The sequence below is a fragment of the Rhinatrema bivittatum genome, chromosome 3 (genome assembly GCF_901001135.1).
Source record: "Rhinatrema bivittatum chromosome 3, aRhiBiv1.1, whole genome shotgun sequence".
Taxonomy (NCBI): domain Eukaryota; kingdom Metazoa; phylum Chordata; class Amphibia; order Gymnophiona; family Rhinatrematidae; genus Rhinatrema; species Rhinatrema bivittatum.
This window is the reverse complement of record NC_042617.1, coordinates 220,990,740-221,013,863: the sequence shown is the minus strand read 5'-3', so window position 1 is coordinate 221,013,863 and position 23,124 is coordinate 220,990,740. Positions and strand designations below refer to the sequence as shown.

At 46.2% G+C, this 23,124-nt stretch overlaps 1 protein-coding gene across 6 annotated transcripts in view; it reads left to right on the top strand.

The window, feature by feature from the left end:
- Positions 1-23,124, top strand: part of ERMARD (ER membrane associated RNA degradation) — a 452,987-nt gene that overhangs the window by 238,222 nt on the left and 191,641 nt on the right. For 5 of the 6 annotated variants that reach the window (XM_029594214.1, XM_029594213.1, XM_029594210.1 and 2 more), the window contains 2 exons: positions 12,614-12,716; positions 13,959-13,988. In XM_029594214.1, the coding sequence (XP_029450074.1) occupies positions 12,614-12,716; positions 13,959-13,988 (133 nt within the window). The remainder of the gene's footprint in view (positions 1-12,613; positions 12,717-13,958; positions 13,989-23,124) is intronic. The other variant, XM_029594212.1, reaches the window with a different exon arrangement.

Genomic DNA, 23,124 nt, shown 5'->3' with positions numbered 1-23,124 from the left:
CCCGAGTTTTACAGTTCAAAAACACAGACTTTGAGGAAATGGGGAACTACCTGGAGGAAGAACTTAAAGGATGGGAGAACGAGAGAGATGTGGATCAGCAGTGGACCAATCTAGTGCCGGCTCATGCCGGTGCGCCCCCAAAGTGACCCCCCGGTGAAAAGTGCCCATCCTCCATTGATGCTGGGGGTCCGCAACAGTCTCCACCGGTTCTTGTGCCAGTCGCCGATCCGAGCAAGATCTGGCCACTCCTCCTTCCTCCCAGTCAGTGTTGGCTTTGGCAACTTTCGAGGATGAGCTGGAGCAGTGTGAGGAGCTGGAGCAGTGCATCCAGCTGGTGGTGGAGTGACACTGCAGAGCATCGGTCGTGTGGCACCGATGGTACCAACGCAGCTCCTGTCCGTTTTGGATCCGCTGCTGGAATGGTTCAATGTGCTCATTGGTGTGTTACCGGCCTGACTGGCTCCAGTTCCCAAGAGGCCATCGATGCCCAGTGGGGCACCAATGCTTCCCCCCAACTGATACGGTGGTCATTCCCAGTTCCTCCGAGAAGGAAGCTCTGTCTAGACGGCAGAGACACCACGGCATGTGCCCCTTCCAGCTTTGTCGAGGCCTGCACCGGGTTTGCCACTGATTGCACTTCTGGACAAAGGCCAGGCACCTAGGGCCCCATCTCCTGTGGATTACAGTGAGGATGAGGGTCCCTATGATCCCTGGGGGCATGATACTGCAGAGACCACCTCTGAGGGCTCAGAGGGTCTCACTCAGAATCGTCTTCTCCAGAAAAGCAAAGGAGGTCCCCACCGGAGGGCTTATTTTTCCCAGCATTTGTATGGGTAATGACAGAAGCCATTCCGTTTCAGTTGCTGACGGAGGAAGATGCTAGACACAAGATGCTGGAGATCCTCCAGTTTGTGGAGCCCCCTAAGGAAATCATGGCAGTCCCAGTGTACGATATCCTTAAGGAGCTGCTGTTGAGCATATGGGAACACCCCCTCACAGTACCTCCCATTAACAGGAAGGTGGATATGGTCTACCTTGTCCAGAAGACTACCAGATTCAATAAGCATCAACTACTCCATCAATCGGTGGTCATCGAATCTGCTCTCAATAGGGCCTATACTCAGGTGACTATACTCATTGCCCACATTGCCTCCTACCAGCTCTACATGAGCCAGTACTTGCGGAAACTCTGGAAACAGGTGCAGGAGATAGCCGAGCAGCTGCCTCAGTAGCAGCAGGACTCCCTCCTATTGCTGGTGCAGAAGGGCCTGGAATGTGGAAAACACAAGGTCCGGGCGTCTTACGATGTTTTTGAATCAGCAGCGAGGGCCTCTGCTACAGGAATCGGCTCCTGCAGAATGGCATGGCTGCAGGCCTCAGATCTCTGTCCAGAGGTCCAATAGTGCATCAGTAAGTACTGCTTGCGGAGCTCTCTGCACTCTTAAAGGCTAGGGCGGTCAATTCTGTTCCACCAAGGCAAAGAGGGGGGAAATTCTACTCCAGGTATTTTCTGATTCTAAAGAGAACAGGAGGACTCCGTCCCATCCTAGATCTAAGGGCCTTGAACAAATTTCTAAATAAACGAAAATTTCAAGATGGTTTCCCTGGGCACCTTGATCTCCCTTCTGCAAAGTGGGGACTGACTATGCTCCCTTGATTTAAAGGACACCCATTTTGAGATCTTTCCAGGTCACAGGAAGTATCTCCGATTCGTGTTGGGGAAACAGCACTTTCAGTACAGAGTGTTGCCATTTGGGCTGGCATCCGCTCCATGTGTCTTCACAAAATGCTTAGCCGTGGTGGCGGCACACCTTCGCAGGCTGGGAGTGCATGTTTTCCCCTTTCTGAATGATTGACTGGTCAGGAGCACATCTTGGGCAAGGGCCATTCAGTCCTTCAGCTTGACCATCTGGGTGTTGGAGTCACTATGGTTTGTCATCAACTACCCAAAGTCCCATCTCAGTCCATCACCTCAGTTGGACTTTATAGGAGCCCTGCTAGACATGACTCAGGCATGAGCCTTCCTTACTCGTTCACAGACCGCCACCATGGCATCCATTTTGGCAGAAATCCAGGAAAGCCAGCAGGTGTCAGCACGGCACATGTTGAGTTTGTTGGGCCACATGGCTGCAACCGTCCATGTCACTTCCTTGGCATGTTTACACCTGTGCAGAGCCCAGTGGAACCTGAGGTCACAGTGGTGCCAAGCATCCAAGTCACCCCATCTCTCCAGGATTCTTTGTCCTGGTAGCGAGTCCTCGCCAATCTGGAACGGGAGATCAATTTCCGGAGTCCACCTACACAAATTATCCTAACCACGGATGCATCCACCCTGGGTTGGGGAGCTCATATAGAGGGGCTCTGCACTCAGAGCCTCTGGAGCGATCAGGAAAGCTGTTGCCAAATCAACTTTGTGGAGCTCCAGGCTCCATTTGGCTGTCCAACAAATTTGTCCTGATCCAAACAGCAAATTAGGTAGTGATTTGTAATGTGAACAAGCAGGGAAGTATAGGATCTATTTATTTATTTATTTAAACAGTTTTATATACCGTCGTGCGGACGATGTCCATCTCCAAGGTTTACATTACATCAAGAATAAAACAGGAAAAAGGAAAAAATACAAACGTCTCATAATTATAATTATCACTAAAACTATATTAAATTAACAATAAAACTATAAAACTATAAAATTAAGGTTTTAAGGTTTAAGGTTTATTGTCATTTATATACCGTTGTCTCAGCGATGGCCTTCACGATGGTTTACATTTCAATAAATATGCAGAAAAGAGATTACAATTAATTATAAAAGATAAAAACTGCTAAAAATTAGAAGAAGGAAATTAAGAAGTATTAGCTGTTTGGGATAAGATCATAAATATTAAACAAATAAAATATTAAAATATTAAAATACATTACCAGAATTAATAAAAATAAAAACAAAATCACCTATAGGTGTTAGAAAAACTTAAACACCTGACTGTTTCTCAACTTCCTTATATGCTGCATTAAACATCCATATTTTGAGATCTGCTTTGAATTTACTATTTTCTTGCTGCGTCCTTAATGTAACTGGGAGAGAGTTCCAAAGTTTTGAGCCTGCAATTGACAGCGCCCTCTCTCTGACTTGGCTGAGATGAGCTGACTTGATTGTAGGAATTGATAATAGTCCTTTATTAGCCGACCTCAAATTTCTCTGAGGGGCATGCAATCACAGTGCTGCATTCAACCACAAACTAAAGGAGCAGAGAATAAAAAGTTTAAAACATACTAAAAAAGTAAAAAAGATTAAGTGAAAACTTAAGGACCTGCTAAAAAACCTTGTCTTGAAACTCTTCTACTCACTCTTGCTCATCTACATATGCTTGGCGGAATAACCATGTTTTTAGTTCTTTCCTAAATTGCTTCTTATCGTACCTCCTGTATCAGGAAGTGGTCCAGATTTTGTCATGGGCCCTGTCCCATGAGATGGTGCTCAGGGCAACATTTCTGGCAGGTACAGAGAATATGGTGGCGGACAGACTAATGTGTGCTTTCAGATACCACGAATGTTTCCTGAACCAGGAAGTGGTGAATCAGATCTTCTGCCTTTGGGGGAGACAAGACATAGATCTGTTCCCATCTCCTTGCAACAGTAAGGTAACTCGGTTCTTCTCCCTGTACTGGACAAAGGGCAAACCAGGTTTGGATGCGTTTGCCCATCATTGGGGCAAAGGTCTTCTGTACACGTATCCTTCAATTCCTTTGCTGGCAAAGACTTTCTTGAAGCTTCGCGAGGACAGAGGGAGTATGATCCTCATAGCCCCTCATTGGCCAAGACAGGTCTGAGTTATCCATCCAGAAACCGATCAGTCTGGGGACTTTCCCAGTTCTCATCTTGCAGAATGGGTGGAGGTTGCGGCATCCTAACCTCCAGACCCTGTCACTCACAGCCTGGATGTTGAGAGCTTAATCCTGTAACCACTCAATCTCTCAGAGGATGTGTCTCAGGTCCTAGTGGCTTCTAGAACACTTTCCACTAGAAGGTCCTACAGACTGAAGTGGAGGAGGTTTTCCATGTGGTGTGAGCAGAAGGCCCTAGGTTCATTCTCATGCCTACACAAAAAGTGCTTGATTACCTTCTACACCTATCAGAGGTTAGCTTGAAAACCAACTTCTTTTGGGTCCACCTGAATGCATATGGCACATACCACCATGGTTTATATGGTACGCCCATCTCTGTACAGCCTATAGTAGTACGTTTTATGCAAGGCCTGCTTCAATTGAAGCCTCCCCTAAGGCCTCCCGCTTTGTCTTAGGACCTCAACGTAGTGCTAGCTCAGCTGATAAAAGCTCCTTTTTGAGCTGCTGCACACCTGCGACCTGAAGTACCTGACCTGAAATGTCATACTTTTGCTGGCAGTCACTTCAGTGCGTAGGGTCAGCGAGCTCCAGGTCTTAGTTAGTTATCCACCTTATACTAAATTTTATGATGACAGGGTGGTCTTGCGCATGCACTCTAAGTTCCTGCCTAAGATGGTGACAGACTTCCATCTTAACCAGTCTATTGTCCAGCCAACTTTCTTTACCAGGCCCCATTCACACCAAGGTGAATGAGCACTGCACAGTTTAGACCGCAAGCAAGCCTTAGCCTTCTATCTAGAGTGGACAGAAGCCCATAGACAGTCCACCCAACTTTTTGTTTCTTTTGATAAGAATAGGTTGGCAGTTGCCGTTGCCAAACAGACACTAGCTGATTGCAGATTGCATCTCCTTCTCTTATGCCCAGGTGGGACTTCATCTTAAGGGTCATGTCAAGGCTTATTCTGTCAGAGCCATGGCAATGTCAGTGGACCTCTTGTGAGGAATTTCCATGGAGGAGATCTGCAAGGCCGCGATGTGGAGTTCTCTCCACACTTTCACATCTCACTATTGACTGGATTAGGATGGCCAACATGACAGTAGGTTCAGCCAGTCTATCCTTCGGAATCTCTTTGAGGTGTAGAACTGAACTGTCCCTGCCTAGGGCCCATTGTTTTGATTCAGGCTGTCTCCCCCTCTGTTTCCAATAGCACTTTTGTTGTTGTGCCCGTTGGCACCTAGTTGGTGTCTGTTGTTCCCCTTTTGTTTTGGGGAGCAGCCTGTAGCTCGGGATTCACCCATGTGTGAGGACTACCATCCTGCTTATCCTTGGAGAAAGCAGAGTTGCTTACCTGTAACAGGTGTTCTCCAAGGACAGCAAGATGTTATTCCTCATGAAACATGCCCACCACCCTGAGGATTTTGATTTCTCCTTTTTCTTCTTTTCAATCTAATTCTATGTTATAAGACTGAAGAGGGACCTCGAGTGGTATAGGGCATGCTCGGCATGCTCAATATGCCAAATCATAGTTCTGGAAACTTTAACAGAAGTTTTCTGTGCTGGTCTCCATCTGATGATGTCACCCATGTGTGAGGACTAACATCATCCTGTCCTTGGAGAACACCTGTTACAGGTAAGCAGCTTTGCTTTATATTATGTATATTGTGCAATATATGCAATATTTTGCATCTCCCTGCCCAAATATCCTCCCCTATTACAATGACCTTCTTTGCATGTAATTTGCATGCATGAGTAATGCAAATGCATGCAAAAAAGATTATTACTAGTCATCCCCCCTGAACCTTTAAAAGGATCCAGCATTAGAAGAGGGTGGGAAGAGAGGGCCAGTCTGGGGACCCTTATTTTGTTTTGGGGTTTGTTTGGGTTTTTTTTTTACTTTTGGCGAGGGTCCTCTGTCACTTGAGGGAGTGGGGATGGCAGTGGGGGGGGGTGTCTCTGTCATTTGAGGGGGTGGGGATATGGCATCAAGGGGAATCTCTGTCACTTGGGGGGATGAAAGGTATGGCAGTGGGGGCCAGGACCACATTTTCTGTTTTAGCTTTGTGGAGGGGGGCCAGGGCCGTTACTGCCACTGTGCAATTCTTTTTTTTTTTTTTTTTTTTCATTAACATTTTGGGGGAGTCTAGGCCACCTTGACTGGTGTCCCTGGGTTGAGATGGGGTCAATACTGACCCCCCACTTTACCTCTTCATTTGCACATAACTTTTTTTTCCTGCCACTTTAAATGTGAGATGGGAGCCTCGAGACCCACATTAGGGTCCTGGGCCTCCCATCTCACATCTAATGCATTTCTAATAAGTGTTGCTATTTTATTGCGGTCTACCACTACTAATGACTTTCTTTGCATGCTTTTGCATTCTTTATGCATGCAAATTGAATGCAGAGAAGGTCATTGTAATAGGGGAGGGAATCTAGGCAGAGAGATGCAAAATATTGTGTATATCACATGATATTGCCGCAATAGTGCTCTAGCGTGACAATATTGCGTGATATAAGCAATATAATGCACTTTAGAGCACTAACTATGCTTGTTGCATCACCCAATTAGCTAGATAACTTTAGAATTGCATAAGAGCAGTCCCAAGATTAGCTGGATAAACTTATTCAGCTAACTTTGATATAGCCGGGTATATTTAGCAGTTCACCTGTGCTGTTGTCTGTCCCAGCCAAGTTAGCTGGATAAGTTTATCAGGGAAACTTTGTTAACTGTCAGTAGCTGAAAATGAACTCCTATATTTTTATATTGAAATATTTATTGTATGCTTTATTATGTGTATTACTGTTGATAGTTGTCTTATTATGTTGTAATTATTTTGTTGTTGTTATAGTGTTATTAATATGCTACTTTAGTTATGTTGTACCACACCGAGTACCTATGGTGATATAGTCTGTTACAAGTACTTTAAATAAATAGCTATAACCATTTCCTAGCGTGTAGCCAGATGGACTCAGAACAAGTGGGTATAGTGTGCTCGTGCTAGCAGTTGGAGACGGATCTGACGTCAGCACGGGTACCTATACCCCCACAGGAAGTGCAGCAATTCAGTAATTTCCGTCTCCAAAGCAGTTTGGAGCTGCCTCACGCTTGCTGAGCGTTTTTCCAAATCCTAACGACTAAATTCATAGAAGAAACCTACCTGAAGACGAGCCCCGCACTCCTGCGGTGATACCATTAGGTCCCTCCCCCAGTTGAGTTTCCCGAGGCGATTTCCGTGGTCCCCTCGGAGGTAAGAGCCTCGGTCCGGTGACCGACTCGCGGCGTGGACTTGGCCCCCGAGCGAGACGAGTTCGGGCCAAGTCTAGAGGCAGCGGGTGCACTTCCTCGAGCGTGGCGGTGACGGTAATCACCCTCTCCCCCTGCAGCCGGAGACCGCCCGGGTCGCAGCCGGGAAGCGCCGAAGACAAGGTAAGGCGTACATCTTTACTTGTTGGTCTCCGAGGAAGCGAGGATTAGCAGAGTCTGCCTACGTGGCAACCCGCCAAGGGGGTCGCCATTTTGCCTGCCTGCTCGCCTTCTGCCCTGGTTCGTTACCGTGCAATAGGCGCATGTTGCTACTCGCACGTTGATAGACGCACGTGGTTAGGCACCCGTTGCTAGGCGCACGTTTTTATAGGCGCCCGTTGCTAAGCGCACGTTGATAGGCGCCCGTTGCTAAGCGCACATTTATAGGCGCCTGTTGCTAACCGCACGTTGGTAGGCGCACGTTGATAGGCGCACGTTCATAGGCGCACGTTGATACGCGCACGTTGATAAGCGCACGTGGACAGGCACGCGTGGATAAGCGCAGATTGGTAGGCGCACATCCTTCGCGCATATTACAAAGCGCAGACTCCAGCTGAGTTCACAGACGAGATGGAACGTAAGAGAGCCCACGCGTCAGCGGAGCCGGCACCTCCAGAATCAGGCATAAGCCTCTGCTCTGCATGCAACCTCAGAGCGAGGAAGCAGACTCCCTATGTGCCCAATGTGAAGAGGCCTTGGGAGTTCCAGGCCAGGACCGGTCGCAGCCCAGCATACTTGCCAGTTCCTCAGGGAACACCCCGGACCTAGCAGGCAGCGGTGAGCTGCCAGGGAACCCGAGAGACCAGGTGCCCCTAAGATCAGATCCTGCTTCGCTCTCCTGGGTGGAATTATTCAAGGGGATTCATGCCTTTATCACAATGCAGTCTGCTCCCCGAACGGGTCCATACGTACCGAATGACCCGGCCCCTGGACCCTCAAGGCCTAGGCACGGCCACTCGCCACCAGGAAGCCCCACTTATGGGGATTCAGATTGCTCTGAGGAAGATGACGAGCCCCCCGAGGAGGGAGAGAACTTCCCTCGGGGATTGAACCATATCGGACCATGAGGAGTTTCTTTCTGAAAGAGGATCTCCCAGGCCTGATCTCACAATGCCTGTCGGAACTGGCTCTCCCGGGCCGTGACACCCCAGGGGAACCTAGAATGAACCCCCTGTTAGAGGGCCTGCGCCAAACGACTCACCATTTTCCCCTCCTACGAGCAGCACAGAAGCTAATCGATCTGGAATGGAATGCGCCGGAGGCCTCATTCAAAGGGGGTCGGGCCTTGGCTGGCATTTATGCCTTAGACCCGGCAACCAAGGAGATGCTGGTGTGCCCCCAGGTAGACGCCATAGTTAGCACAATTGTGAAGCGCACCACCATTCCGGTGGAAGGGGGGGATGGCCCTCAAGGATATACATGACCGGCGCATGGACGCCATTCTGAAACAAGCCTTTGAGGTGGCAGCCATATCCCTACGAATTGCGACCTGCTGCACCGTGGTGACGCGTTCCTGTTTATCACAGGCTAGGAACAACACCCCGGGAGAAGAGATGGAATCAGCTCTCTCGTTCCTCACTGACGCAGCCTCCAACCTACTCCGTACGGCAGCCAAGGGAGTGTCATCCTCAGTGGCAGCCAGGAGACAGCTCTGGCTACGTAATTGGTCAGCCGACTCCTCCTCCAAAACACGTCTCACGAGAATGCCCTTTAAGGGATCCCTCCTGTTCGGCAGCAACCTCGAGAAACTGGCCAATAAATGGGGCGCCTCTCCGTTACCCCGTCTACCAGAAGACAGGTCAAGGAGGAGCCAGCGCCCTTTTCCTAGACCATCCAGAGGTAGAAACTCTCAGCGCTTCAACTCTTACAGGACTCGCTACCAAGCACCTCGTTCGCAGGCCAGGAACCAGTCCTTTCAGACTAAGCACAACAGGAGGGGAACCGGTTCGGGTTCGGGTCCCGGCCGTACCCCACAATGACAATCAGCCGACTCATCCGGGGGTAGCAGCCATAGGGGGCAGGCTAACCCTCTTCTACCGCAGGTGGGTCGAGATTACCTCGGACCAGTGGGTCCTCGCCATCATCCGAGAAGGGTATTACCTGGACTTTCTTCAGCTCCCGCCGGACAAGTTTGTGGAATCTCCTTGTTCACCCCTCAAGAGGACGGCACTAGAAGTTACCTTGCGGAGGCTCCTGTCCCTAAAAGCCATAATCCCAGTGCCTGCAGGGGAGATACATTCCGGGCATTATTCCATTTATTTCATAGTGCCCAAGAAGGAGGGCACTTTCAGGCCCGTCCTGGACCTCAAGTCAGTCAACCGGCACCTACGCGTCCCCAGCTTTCGCATGGAAACTCTGCGGTCTGTCAAAAGTTCAGTACAGCCAGGGGAGTATCTCACATCCCTAGATCTGTCGGAAGCCTACTTGCATATCCCAATCCATCGGGATCACCAGCGCTATTTACGCTTCAAGGTCCTGAACCAACACTTCCAGTTCCGAGCTTTACCCTTCGGGTTAGCCACCGCGCCGCGGACCTTTACCAAGGTCATAGTAGTAGTGGCGGCGTCACTCAGGAAGGAAGGAATCCTTGTCCATCCTTACCTGGACGATTGGCTGATCAGGGCAAAGTCACAGGAGGAGAGCCACCAGGCAACCAACAGAGTTTTAGCTCTTCTGGAAAGCGTAGGATGGGTAGTAAATTTGAACAAGAGTTCCCTACAGCCTTCTCAGTCGCTGGAATACCTAGGAGTCCAATTCGACACCCAGGAAGACAAGGTCAGGCTGACCTCCAAGAGGAGATCAAAGCTCCGGAATCGTCTGCTGGCCCTGCTGAGCGCCACCCGGCCCACAGCTTGGGATTACCTACAGGTCCTCGGCCTTATGGCATCCACTCTGGGCGCGGGCTCATATGAGACCATTACAACACGCCCTCCTATCTCGGTGGAGCACACGATCACAGAACTACACCGTACACCTACCTCTACCAGCCAGAGTGCGGAATCAGCTACGGTGGTGGTTGCAGCCCGGCCACATGAGCCGAGGGTCAAGAATGTCCTCCCCAACCTGGACCCTGCTCACGACAGATGCCAGCCTCAACGGATGGGGAGCACACTGTGAAGAACTCACCGCCCAAGGGCGGTGGAACAGAGAAGAGTCGGGGTGGAACATAAACTGACTAGAGGCACGGGCAGTCAGGCTAGCATGCCTGCGATTTGCCCACAGACTTCGAAACAGAGCGGTCAGAGTGATGTCGGACAACGCCACCACAGTGGCATACATCAACCGACAGGGCGGAACCAGAAGCCGACAGGTATCCCTAGAAATAGCCCCCCTGATGACTTGGGCGGAAGAAAATCTCCAGGATATCTCCGCCGTCCACATCGCCGGGAAGGACAACACCACGGCAGACTTCCTCAGCAGAGAAAGCCTAAACCCGGGGGAATGGCAGCTGTCGCCCACAGCTTTCCAGATGATTGTGGATCAGTGGGGGACGCCGGGCATGGACCTACTAGCGGACAGGTCCAACGCTCAAGTACCCAGGTATTTCAGCCGCAGGCGGGATCCTCTATCCCAGGGGATCGATGCCCTGGTACAGCCATGGCCTCAGGGGATCCTGCTATATGCTTTTCCTCCATGGCCCCTGCCATGGAGATTCAGCGGCACAAGGACTAATTCTTCTAGTGGCCCCGGACTGGCCAAGAAGACCCTGGTACGCAGACATGAGAAGACTACTGGCAGGGAATCCACTGCCACTGCCTCCACACAGGGACCTGCTGCGGCAAGGTCTCATCCTCCACAAGGATCCAGCTCAATTCTCTCTTACGGTCTGGCCATTGAGAGGGCTAGACTGAAGAAAAGAGGATACTCGGGGCCGGTAATAGATACACTCCTCCAAGCACGCAAGTTCTCCACATCACTAACATATATAAGGATCTGGAGAGTATTTGAAGCCTGGTGCGAATCTCACGGCACCAATCCACATGCCGCTAAACTCCCTATCATTTTGGATTTCCTGCAAGATGGACTTCAGAAGGGTCTGTCCCTCAATTCCATCAAGGTTCAGGTGGCAGCGCTATCCTGCTACGGTCCCCGGAGTGATGGCAACAGCATTGCCACACACCCAGACGTTTCACGTTTCCTGAAAGGAGTCAAACACATTCGCCCGCCAGTGAAGTGGCCAGTGCCCTTGTGGAACCTCAACCTAGTTTTGGAATTCCTAGCGGGACCTGCCTTCAGACCTCTTCGAGGCCTGTCCCTCCGTTTGTTGACCTTGAAGATGGTGTTCCTGCTGGCCGTATGCTCAGCACGCCGCATCTCAGAGCTACAGGCGCTGTCCTGCCATGATCCATTTCTCCGAATCACTCCAGAGGCTATCCATCTTCGCACGGTTCCTTCCTTCCTACCCAAAGTAGTCTCACACTTCCACCTCAACCAAACCATATCCTTGCCCACCACGGAAGGTTTGAAGAAGTCGGAAGAAGGTCGAATACTACGCCATCTCGACATCGGCAAGCTACTGTCCAGATACCTGGAAATGTCAGAAGCAGTACAAAAGACGGACCACCTGTTCGTCCTTCACAGCGGGAAGAGCCAAGGAGAAGCGGCTTCACGGGCAACCATCGCCCGCTGGATCAAAGAAGTTATCAAGGCAGCCTACGTAGAGGCAGGAAAACCACCACCTCTATGGGTCAAGGCTCACTCTACCAGAGCGCAAGCGGCCTCTTGGGCAGAAACTAGGATGCTGTCGCCTGCAGAGATATGTAAAGCGGCAACGTGGTCCTCCCTCCATACCTTCTCCAGATTCTACCGTCTGGACGTCCAGGCCAGGGAGGACACAGCATTTGCGAGGGCAATCCTGAACGGACCTCGGGCAGCCTCCCGCCCAGTCCGGGAGTAGCTTTTGTACATCCCACTTGTTTTGAGTCCATCTGCTACACGCTAGGAAATGTAGAGATTACTTACCTGATAATCTCGTTTTCCTTAGTGTATGCAGATGGACTCAGCATCCCGCCCGGCTGCCAGCATACATGGGGATTCACCGACTCACGGTAAGCCATGTTTCTTATAATAGGCCATCCACTCTGCCGGGTGTCGACGCCTTCCGGTTGAGAACACTGGAGGTCTCCAGCTACTATCAATCGGTCAGGGTAATCCTGTTCATTTAATCGATCGGTCAGCTACACATATATCCATACAGCTTTTTCAAGGAAGATTACTGAATTGCTGCACTTCCTGCGGGGGTATATGTACCCGTGCTGACGTCAGATCCGTCTCCAACTGCTAGCACGAGCACACTATACCCACTTGTTTTGAGTCCATCTGCATACACTAAGGAAAACGAGATTATCAGGTAAGTAATCTCTACATTTTGTTTCTTTTGAATCTTTGTGAGTTCTGGAGTCCGAACCAGAGTTTATATACATCTTGTGCCATTTTTCATGACTTTATAGCCTTCTTGTCTGTTTTTGTAGGTATGCTGACTGCGTAATCCTCACACTATCTCAACTAGAAACTGGACTTCGCCTTGTTTTTACTAGAGTGAACAAGTGTCCTAGCAGACTATTCACTGCTGAGGTAGGGCTGTTTCTTTCTGAATTATGTAGTGATGACTGTGCAATAAATAATTCTATTTAATATTGCTTTTTTGATTGTCCACATAAAGTAATGGGTAAACAGCCAGAGAGCAGCAACCTACAGATATTGGAAATCTTATAACAAATGCAAAACGTGTTCTTGGAAAAGTTTGATTCCAGTTTATATTCAGAGAGGTTTTTGAATTTTACCTAAAACCCATGATGGTTTTAATTTTAGTATAACAATTTGTTTTGTTTTTAATCCTGTTAGAAACATTTCATGGCAAACAGTGATACTGGAATTAACTTTGTAACACTGCTTTCATTATATATTATCTGTAATATTGCTATCCTCTGCACATCTTGCAAATCTTAGGCTTAGTAAAATAGTAAATGATGGCAAATAAAGACCAAATTAGTCTAGCTAGTCTGCCCAGCAGATGTTTGGGGTTGTAATTTCCAGTCTGTGCAGATTTCCCTCCAAGCAAAAATGTTACACCAAAAATTGCACAGATTATCTCAGTTCTTCATTTCCATCTTCTAACCACTAGGGATCCTCTGTTTATCCCATGCCCTTTTGTATTCCATTACTGGTCTTGTCTTCACCACCTCTTCTGGGAAGACATTTCAGGCTTCCACCATGTTTTTTTTGAAAAAATATTTCCTAATGTTCCTAAGTCTGTCCCCTTGGTGCTTCATGTCATGATTTCTAGTTCAACAACATCTTTTCCTTTGGGAAAAGGTTTGCATTTTCTGCTTTATTAATAATTTTCAAGAATTTAAAAGTCTGTATCATTTCCCTCTGTCTCTCCTCTCCTCTAGAGTATAAATATTTACATTGTTAATTTTCATATGTCTTTCGATGCAGACCCCACACCATTTTAGTTGCCTTTCTCTGGACCACTTCTATCCTCTATCCTTTTTGAGATATGGCCTCCAGAATGAAACCGTACTCCAGGATAGATCTTACCAATGTCCTGTACAAGGCTATTATCACTTGTGTTTTTCTGCTTGTGTTGTTAGTCACCTGCATACTGTGTAATGCTTACATCAATACAGGCCATATTTTGGTTGTGCAATGATACTATAAGTGCAGATTTGAATTGCCACTATTTTTTACTTCTAATTTTAAGTATAAAATGGTTTCAAATTTAATGTAAATGTTAATACATTGTTCAGTTTTAGGGAGGCAATGATTCTGATTAATTAAAATTTTAATATGTTTTGTTTTTTTGTTTTCAAGTCCACAGCTTTCTATACCACTTTTGATAAGGTAGGTTGTTTTTTAAGTAAAATCCAATTAACCCAATTCAGCCTAGCATGTAAATATTAGCTCCAACTGCAATGTAGACTTAAAGATCTTCATTTTCAGTTTTTATTTGTTATTTTTCCTTGGAATTTAGCAGGGTTTTATTATGGCAAGAACAAAAACTGTAGAAAATCAGTGGAATAAAATGACTAATTACTTTTCCAGGTAAGTATCGGAGTTTATTTTGGTAATGAGCCAGAACAGTAAAACAGTATATTAAGCAGATTCTCCCAACTTTACACTCAGCAGCATATCCCTCTCTACCTCATCTTCTGCTTAGCATGTCTCTCTTTTTCCCTGCTCCCAAAAAGATCTTTCTTCTTCTGCAACAGCATTCATCCTTCCTGGTGGTGGCTACATACTCCTCCTCCCTCCTTGCTTGTTGTGGCTACTGCACTCTACAGCACTGCACTTCTGCTTTTGTGCTGGGCCAGGGAGTCTGCTGGGAATTGGTTTCAGTACGGAGGGCCACTTCAAATGCTGCAATGGTGGCACCAGACGGTAAACACTTTGGCTGGTTCAGGAAGGGAGGCAGGACTTGAAATTCTGCATCAATGCTTTCACAGATTGGGGAAGGGGGCGGGCAGGACATGAAGCTCAGCACATGCTTTGGCCTGCACTTGCTTCTGGCAGTGGTGGGAGGCCTTGAAATGCTGTATCTGCAGCTCTGGAGCTGCTCTTTAATCAGCCTAAAATTAGGGAGAAAATTGGTTTAAATCAGTGGTCATCTTTGAAAAAGCTGGGAATTTGTGGGTGAAAATCAGTTTAAACTGAAAATAAAGAACCCTATGTATGCATGCTAGCATACAGTTTTATGTCAAAATATGTCTCATTAAGTGACAAAGCTACAACAGCTTTTTTTTTTTTTAATTGCATTTTTATTTTCATATGCAAACATGAGAAGCGAATAGCGAGAGCACAATAAGTAGTTACAACCAGTATGGTACAGTATTCTCAAACAAGCAAGTTAAACATATTTTCTCCCCCGCCCCCATCCCCCCCCTCCCCCTCCAAATAACATACTGATTACTTTTAGTGAGATTCTGCAAACTACAGAGACTCCTGCCTCTCTCAACAGGTTCTAAACAACTTTTCCATCATTCTACATGTCCATTACTACCCAGGACAATTTTACAAACAATAAACAGACTTTGTTTTCCATTTATAGAATGGGTCCCTTATCTTATGAAATTTAGGTAAACAAGCATTCCTAATGGCTGTCAATTTATACAGAAAGCACATTTTTTCAAGTCTGATTTCCTGTCGATAGCAGGGCTGAATTAGCCATGCTGTCATGGGATCTGTCAGTCAGGCCCGGGAGGCTTAGCTTGTCAAAGCAGAGATTAGATTTTTGCTCTCTGCGGCTGCGCGTGTGTTCCCGCGCAGGAAAGTAATGGAATCTCCTCAGTCTGTTCTTTCCGCGAGCGGGATCGCACACGGAGCTGATTTCTCCTCAGCATTAGTTAAATTTCATAATGTCAAAATCGAGGTTTAAACCCTGTGCTTGCGGCAAGGTAATGTCGGTCACGGATGGCCATGATCGATGTTACCGATGCCTGGAACCAGATCACAATTGACAAGATTGTGAGTTTTGTTCAAGAATGTCCCCGAGAGCCCTGAAACAACGGGCCTACAGGCTTCGGGAACTTTTTGCTTCATCGGAACCATCGGAGGCTCACTCGTCACCTGGCCCCACGATCACACCGGCTCCATCACAAAAACGAACATCGTCATATGATCCTCAGTCCTCCAGGCTTGGAGGTAAGGACTTGGCCCGTCGACATAGGCCATCGGAGTCGGCAGACCCGATAGAGCCATTGGCGCCAGAAAACTTGGCGCCTAAAACATCTGCGCCTAACATGACTTCTGCGCATAACACACTGTCGGCGCCTATGACAGGATCGGCGCACAAAACTTATGCACACACGGAGGCGGAGCCACTTGCACGCATGGCGCAGGAGAAGTCTGCGCACAAGGCGCCGACGACATCTACGCGCACGGCGCCAAAGACTGCGTGCATGGCGCCAAAGACATCTACGCGCACGGAGCGGGAAGTATCTGTGCACCCGACACTGGATACATCGGCACCGATGACACTTGCGCATACGGAACTAAAAACATATGCGCACAAGTCAAAATCGACGTGCACAGAGCAGTCAACATCGGCGCACAAGTCGCAGAAACATTCAAAACACCCATCTCGTCCAAGACAACATGGGTTGAAACGACGATGTGATTCCTCAGGAACATCTCATTCCACCTCTCCATATATAATCCCGCCTCGCTCGGGTACTTCTCCCTCTTTGAGATCTACTTCGGTGGAATTCTCAATCAAATGTAGAAAACGCTCGCCGTCTTCACATAAAAGTTACACAGGCTCGTCGTCACACCATTATCATAAACACTCCCATCACTCGCACCATAAAAAGATGACAAAGACGAGTGCAACATGGGAAGTAAGTCCTTTGACTTCTATGTCGTCTCATACACAAGGTGCAAGCACCTTATCACACAGAGAGGTAATATAAGTTACTTCCTCTAATGCTTCTACGACCTCAGATGATTCCAGAAGCATGACACACCGAACGAAAGAGAGAGACTGTACACTTTCCACTACTTTGCCTCAAAAACCTACCATGCAACCTAAAACATGTGAGGCACAAAGTACAGTCGGTCGTTCAATAATGCCCCCTCGTACAAAAGAGGCATTTTTGCAATTGTCCCAATCCTTAGCAGGGTTTTATGAAACTCTTCAGTCATCCTTCAAGATGTCTAATGATACCTCTGTCAGTTCTCCGATTTTCTTGTTTTCCCTGTCCTTCCTACTGCCTCTATGTTCTACCCTCTCCCAGTTACATCCCCCTTGTTGAAATGTATTTTCCAATCTTTCAGTTGTTATGTGAACCGGTATGATGTCCCCACTAATACCGGTATATAAAAGTTTCTAAATAAATAAATAAATAAATAAACATAAGACACATAATACTAGAGAACTGTCTGTGGAGCCTTCAGCATCCCCAATAACAACATGACCGACTTCACCAATTCGTAAACAGGATATATCTCTCGATTCCCCTTCTCCACAAACATCCCCATCATCATCTACGGGATTTCCATTGGACCCGCAGGAGCAACCTCAGGAACCGTATTCCCCTACAGAAGACCTTATATACCCAAAATTTTTAGAAAAATTGGGTACAATACTGCATCTAGAGGTCCAAAAAGAGACAGACTGTAGATCAGAAACTCTTGGTCTCCTAAAAACTTTTGATGCTCCAGGGGAACCAACATCTCTTCCGCCACAAGAACTCCTGCATACAGTTTTACAGAAATCCTGGGAAACACCTTATGCTCTCTCAGCAGTTTCCAGAAAAACGGACATAAAATTTCATGTGAGGAAAACATCACCTTACTCTCTACCACAATTACCTCATGCTTCCATTGTGGTAGAGTCAGCGATGCAAAGATTCAAGAAAACAAAGTCACATTCCTCCTATCCACCGGGCAAAGACAACAAATATTTAGATGAGTTTGGCAGGAAAATATACCATAACACATTGTTAAATGTCCGCATTATGCACCATCAATTCTACATGGTGCAATACCTATATGAGTGCATACAAGCTACAAAAGGTATGCTTTCCTCGATGGCGGATCAGGTACCTCCGCCTCTTCATGACATTGAAGAATGCTCCTGACACCTTTTAAGGTCAATATATGAAACATACAAAACATCTTCCAGGGCATCTGCAACAGCCATTGCAGCCCAAAGGCTGGCATGGTTACGCTCCAGTACCATAAGGGAAGATTTACACGAGAAACTAACAAACCTCCCGGGTACAGGAGATAACCTGTTCGGTGAACGATTTCAGGACACAGTAGGTAAACTGAAGGAGGAAGCTCTAGCAGTACAGTGATTAACATCACAACCTCACTATTCAACCACACGCCATTATGTGGTATTTACTCATCGGCAATCATATGCCAGGAGACCTTACAGGTCTTACCAGTCCTTTCATACACAGTCATACCCTTCTTACCTGCGTCTTGCTCCGCAGCAGAATACCTCAAACCAACGTAGAGGTAAAGCACGTAACCAGAGACAGCAGACACAACAGCCGGCTGCTGCAGTGAAATCCACACCATCTTTTTAGTTACTCAGCCACCACCACATCATCAAGCACCACCCGGCAGAATCCATTCTTGCCTAGCAGCCTGGGAGAGAATAACAACAGATCAATGGATTTTGGAGATAGTACGACACGGCTACCAACTCCAGTTTACGACAAAACCCATGCTACCTCATCTTTCCACTCTTAACATTCACAACTTCCAACCACAACTGGGGGAGGAAATTGTTTTGCTTCGCAAACAACAAGCAATTCGACAAATTTCCCGGGGACCCAATCAGTGGGATTTTATTCCCCATACTTCCTCATACCCAAGAAGTCGGGTGGCCTACATCCCATCCTAGACCTGAGGGAATTGAACAAATTCCTCAACAAGGAGAAGTTCAAAATGGTATAATTGAAATCAGTCCTTCCTTTGATTCAACCCAACGACTGGATGTGTTCCATCGATCTGAAGGATGCTTACACGCACATTCCAATCCATCCATCCTCTTGGCATTACCTATGCTTTCGCTACAAACATCAACACTACCAGTACAAAGTTCTCCCCTTTGGACTATTGGCTGCACCCAGGGTTTTCACCAAATGCATGATAGTGTTGGTGGCTCATCTCAGACTACAAGGTATAACCATCTTTCCATATCTGGACGATTGGCTCATAATCGCCTCAGCTCCACACATCTTACTCGATCACCTCTATCGGGTGATACAATACTTACAGGAATTAGGCTTGGTGATCAACTTTCAGAAATCACACCTACAACCAACGCAACAACTGCAATTTATAGGAGCATGCCTGGACACCACTTGCAGCTGGGCATACCTACCAAAAGACAGAATATCACACTTCCTTCACCTTCTACATACGTTGAACCATACTCAAAGACCTTCAGCGAGACAAATTTTAGTAGTCCTAGGCCACATGGAGGTGGCTATTTTCACGGTTCCAAACACCAGGCTGCACATGAGATGCCTGCAATGGGGACTAAAACGTCAATGGAAGCAACACTCACAACCGTTGACACAGAAGTTATCACTGACCTCAGAGATGAAAAAGGACATCACAGGGTGGCTCCTAGACTCCATCCTGTCCAAGGGAGCATTGTTCACCCCCCCCCCTTCCTCACAACGCAGTCTTAACCACAGATGCGTCTCGCAAAGGCTGGGGTGCACATCTCGAGATTTATGAAACACAAGGGTTATGGACAAACTCGGAACAAAACCTGCTGATAAATATATTAGAACTCAGAACGATTCAGAATGCATTACAAGTGTTCCAAGACCACCTGAAAGGCCGCAGGGTCATGATTTACACGGACAATCAAGTGGCGATGTTTTACATCAACAAACAAGGAGAGTCCGGTTCATGGTCCCTTTACAAGGAGACCCTGACAATCTTTGAACACGCTCACTGGAATTGCATACATCTGCAAGCAACTTACCTACCAGGCGTGGCAAATACAAGAGCGGACAGGCTAAGCCGCATCTTTCATCCTCACGAATGGGCACTCAATGCAGAAGTAGCCCAAGACATATTCATGCAGTGGGGGACACCTTCGATAGATCTCTTTTCAACAGAGATCAATGCTCAAGTTCCCAAATTCTGCTCGATAAGACCAAGCCAATTCAGGATCGCCCAAGATGCCTTCCTCATCCCGTGGATGACAGGTCTCCTGTACGCCTTTCCTCCCATACCACTCATAACAAGGACAATTCAAAAGTGCATTGCAGACGAAGCTCAACTGATCCTCATTGCCCCGGCTTGGCCGAGGCAACCATGGTACAGGTTTCTTCTCCGACTATCCATCACGGATCCAATTCGGTTACCGAACCGCCAAGACCTTCTCTGACAAGATCAAGGGACGCTTCTACACCCACTACACTCATCTCTCCTCTTGACAGCGTGGAGATTGAAAGGATCCTTTTAACAGAACAGGGAGTTTTCACTTCGACACAATTCATCTTGTTAGAATCCAGGAAACTCTCTACAAGGAAAACCTACAGCTATAAATGGAAACGTTACTCTACCTGGTGTACTTCCAAGGGTATACCACCATTGGACTGCTCACCTGAGTTGCTTATAGACTATCTTTGTACCCTACATGCAACTGGTCTAGCAACATCATCCATTAGAGTTCATCTCAGTGCCATAGGGGCATATTTATTTATTTATTTATTTAGAGACTTTTTTATACCGGTATTAGTAGGGACTAGGGATGTGCATTCGTTTCATTCATTTAATTCATTTCACACATTTCCCATTACATGCCAATTAGATGTGCATTCGTTTCATATGTTTCATAAGTTTCCTATTACATACTTGTAAAGGAAACGGATGAAACGAATGCACATCCCTAGTAGGGACATCATACCCGTTCACATTTGAACAGCAGGTTTGAAAGTACATATTAACATGGAGAAAGAACTGGGAGTGGGATAACACAAGAGCAGCGTAGAAATGTAGCTTAACAGCAGGCGAACATAAAAGCTTAACAACAGGCGAACATAGAGCTCCTTAATATAAGGAATATAGGATAGTCTTTATGGGAGATAGTATAGCATCGTAGGAGGGAGGGGGAGGGCTAATCCAGATAGGCTTGTTTAAATAACCATATTTTTAACTTCTTTTTAAATTTGATGGTGCATGGTTCAAGGCGTAAGTTTGAAGGGAGGGAGTTCCAGAGTGAAGGGCCAGCAATTGAGAGGGCACGGTCACGTGTGGAGGAGAGGTGGGCTGTTTTAAGGGAGGGTACTAGTAGAGTGCCTTTGTTGGCAGCTCTGGTGGGCCGGATAGACTGATGAGTCTTAAAAGAAATGTCTAGCCAGTTGGAATTGTGAGCGTGAATGGATTTATGTACAATGGTCAGGGTTTTGTAGTGAATTCGGGAGGGGATAGGGAGCCAGTGTAGGTCTTTAAGAATAGGGGTGATGTGTTCAGATTTACGGGTATGTGAGATGATTCTAGCAGTCGCATTTTGTAACATTTGTAGGGGTTTTATTATGGAGTAGGGGAGCCCTAGGAAGAGTGAGTTACAGTAGTCCAATTTAGAGGAGATAGTGGCTTGGATCACTGTGTGGAAATCTTGGGTGTATAGTAGTGGTTTAAGTTTTTTTAGCACATTGAATTTGAAGAAACCTTCTTTAAGTATGGAACTGACGTATTTCTTCATGCTGAGTTGTTGATCAAGGAGAACTCCAAGGTCTCTTACGAAGGTTTGGGCTGTGGTGATGTTGAGATTAGGGTCATTAAACAGGGGGGGGGGAAGGGGGAGAGTGGAGAGTGGGGGGAAATAAGTACAAGTTCAGTTTTGTTGGTGTTGAGTGCGAGGTGGAGGTTGGTGAGTAGAGAGTTGATGGCCATGAGGCAGTTTTCCCAGTGCCTCAGGGCATCAGAGATAGAGTTGTAAATAGGTATGATGATCTGGACATCATCTGCATATAGATAGAACTTTAGTTTGAGTTCAGAGAGAAGCTGTCAGAGTGGGGTGAGGTAGATGTTGAAAAGGGTGGATGAGAGTGATGAACCTTGTGGGACTCCTTGTTGTAGAGGATGGGGGACGGATAAGGTCCAAAGAAACAGATCGGAAATTGATCCAATGTTGTAGTAGCAACCAAAGAAAAAAAGAGGATCAATAAACACCAGGAGTTCTTTATTGAGCACAGAACATAAAAAGCCCGACTCAGGCCGAGTTTCGCTCGTTGAGCTGCTTCAGGGGCTAGCAAAGTAATTACAAATAAAAACATATATAAACATATACACCAAATATAAATAAATTATATAAAATCATATAAAATTGAAATAATATTGACAAACTTAATCACAAAACAGACATATATAATTCAAACATGATCTATCAAGTTTAGTGTGTGATTAATATATGTCCGCATATATATTCATGCATAAAAATTGTTAATTAATGGAGGTGCTATTAACAAGAATTAGTGCAGTCTATAGACCAGAAAAACTGTACCTATTCATTCTATTGCTGATAATTTGTCTCCATACATCTGGTGAACTTTTTCAATGTGCTGGAAAGCCAGACATAATTCAAAATAAGAAACAATTCACTTAAATGAAACGAAGTAACAAATTATTTAAACAAGTTACCATTTCACAGTCTGGCTAAAAAATGTAACAAGTCATTTCTAACATGACTGAGAGAATGAAACAACACTACAACCACTCTTTCATTAAGTGTGGAGAACCACGAATGATAAAACAGCAATATCAAAAATAATATGAAGGACCACATTCACACACTACAACAGCACATCTATAGAAACATATATGTGGTCATCATGTGGTAATTATTGGCTTTTAAATACACAGCCCATAAAAAACTTACTAAAAGTGTTTGTAATTTTCAACTAGATCGTAGTGCAGCAGTGTGTGCCATGCTAAAGTTACTACCACAGTGTGTTTAGATTTTGCAAATAAACCGCTTGTAAAATAAACAAGTCAAATGAATCAAACTATTAGAGCCTCACCGCCACAACTATGTCCATTTTTACTCAAAAATACACTATACTAGGGCTTATGTCAGCCGCATTTAAAAACGGTTAACTTTAAAAAACGCTAAACACTTAAATATATACAAAAGAAAGGGAATAAAACCATTGTGAGCTCACCATCACAACTATTTCAACACTTCACATCGGCTGATGGCTCAGGAACCGCCACGCCAACCATATCATCAGCTTACAATCGTTCAGCGTTTTCACCGGAAATGCAGGGCTGCGCATCATTCCTTCCTTTTTACTCATTCCTTTTCGCGCCATTTAATTAAATGCTAATAGTAAATACTAAAAAATAATGTTAAAAATTAAATACTACTTTTAACTAATAGTTTAGCTATTTTCACACTATTTTTTATAAAAAAACAAACGAAAATGAAAGTAAAAACAAGGTCCTTCATAATAGTAACCATAGCACCGATTGGGATGCCATCTATTTAAAAAAAAAAACAAAG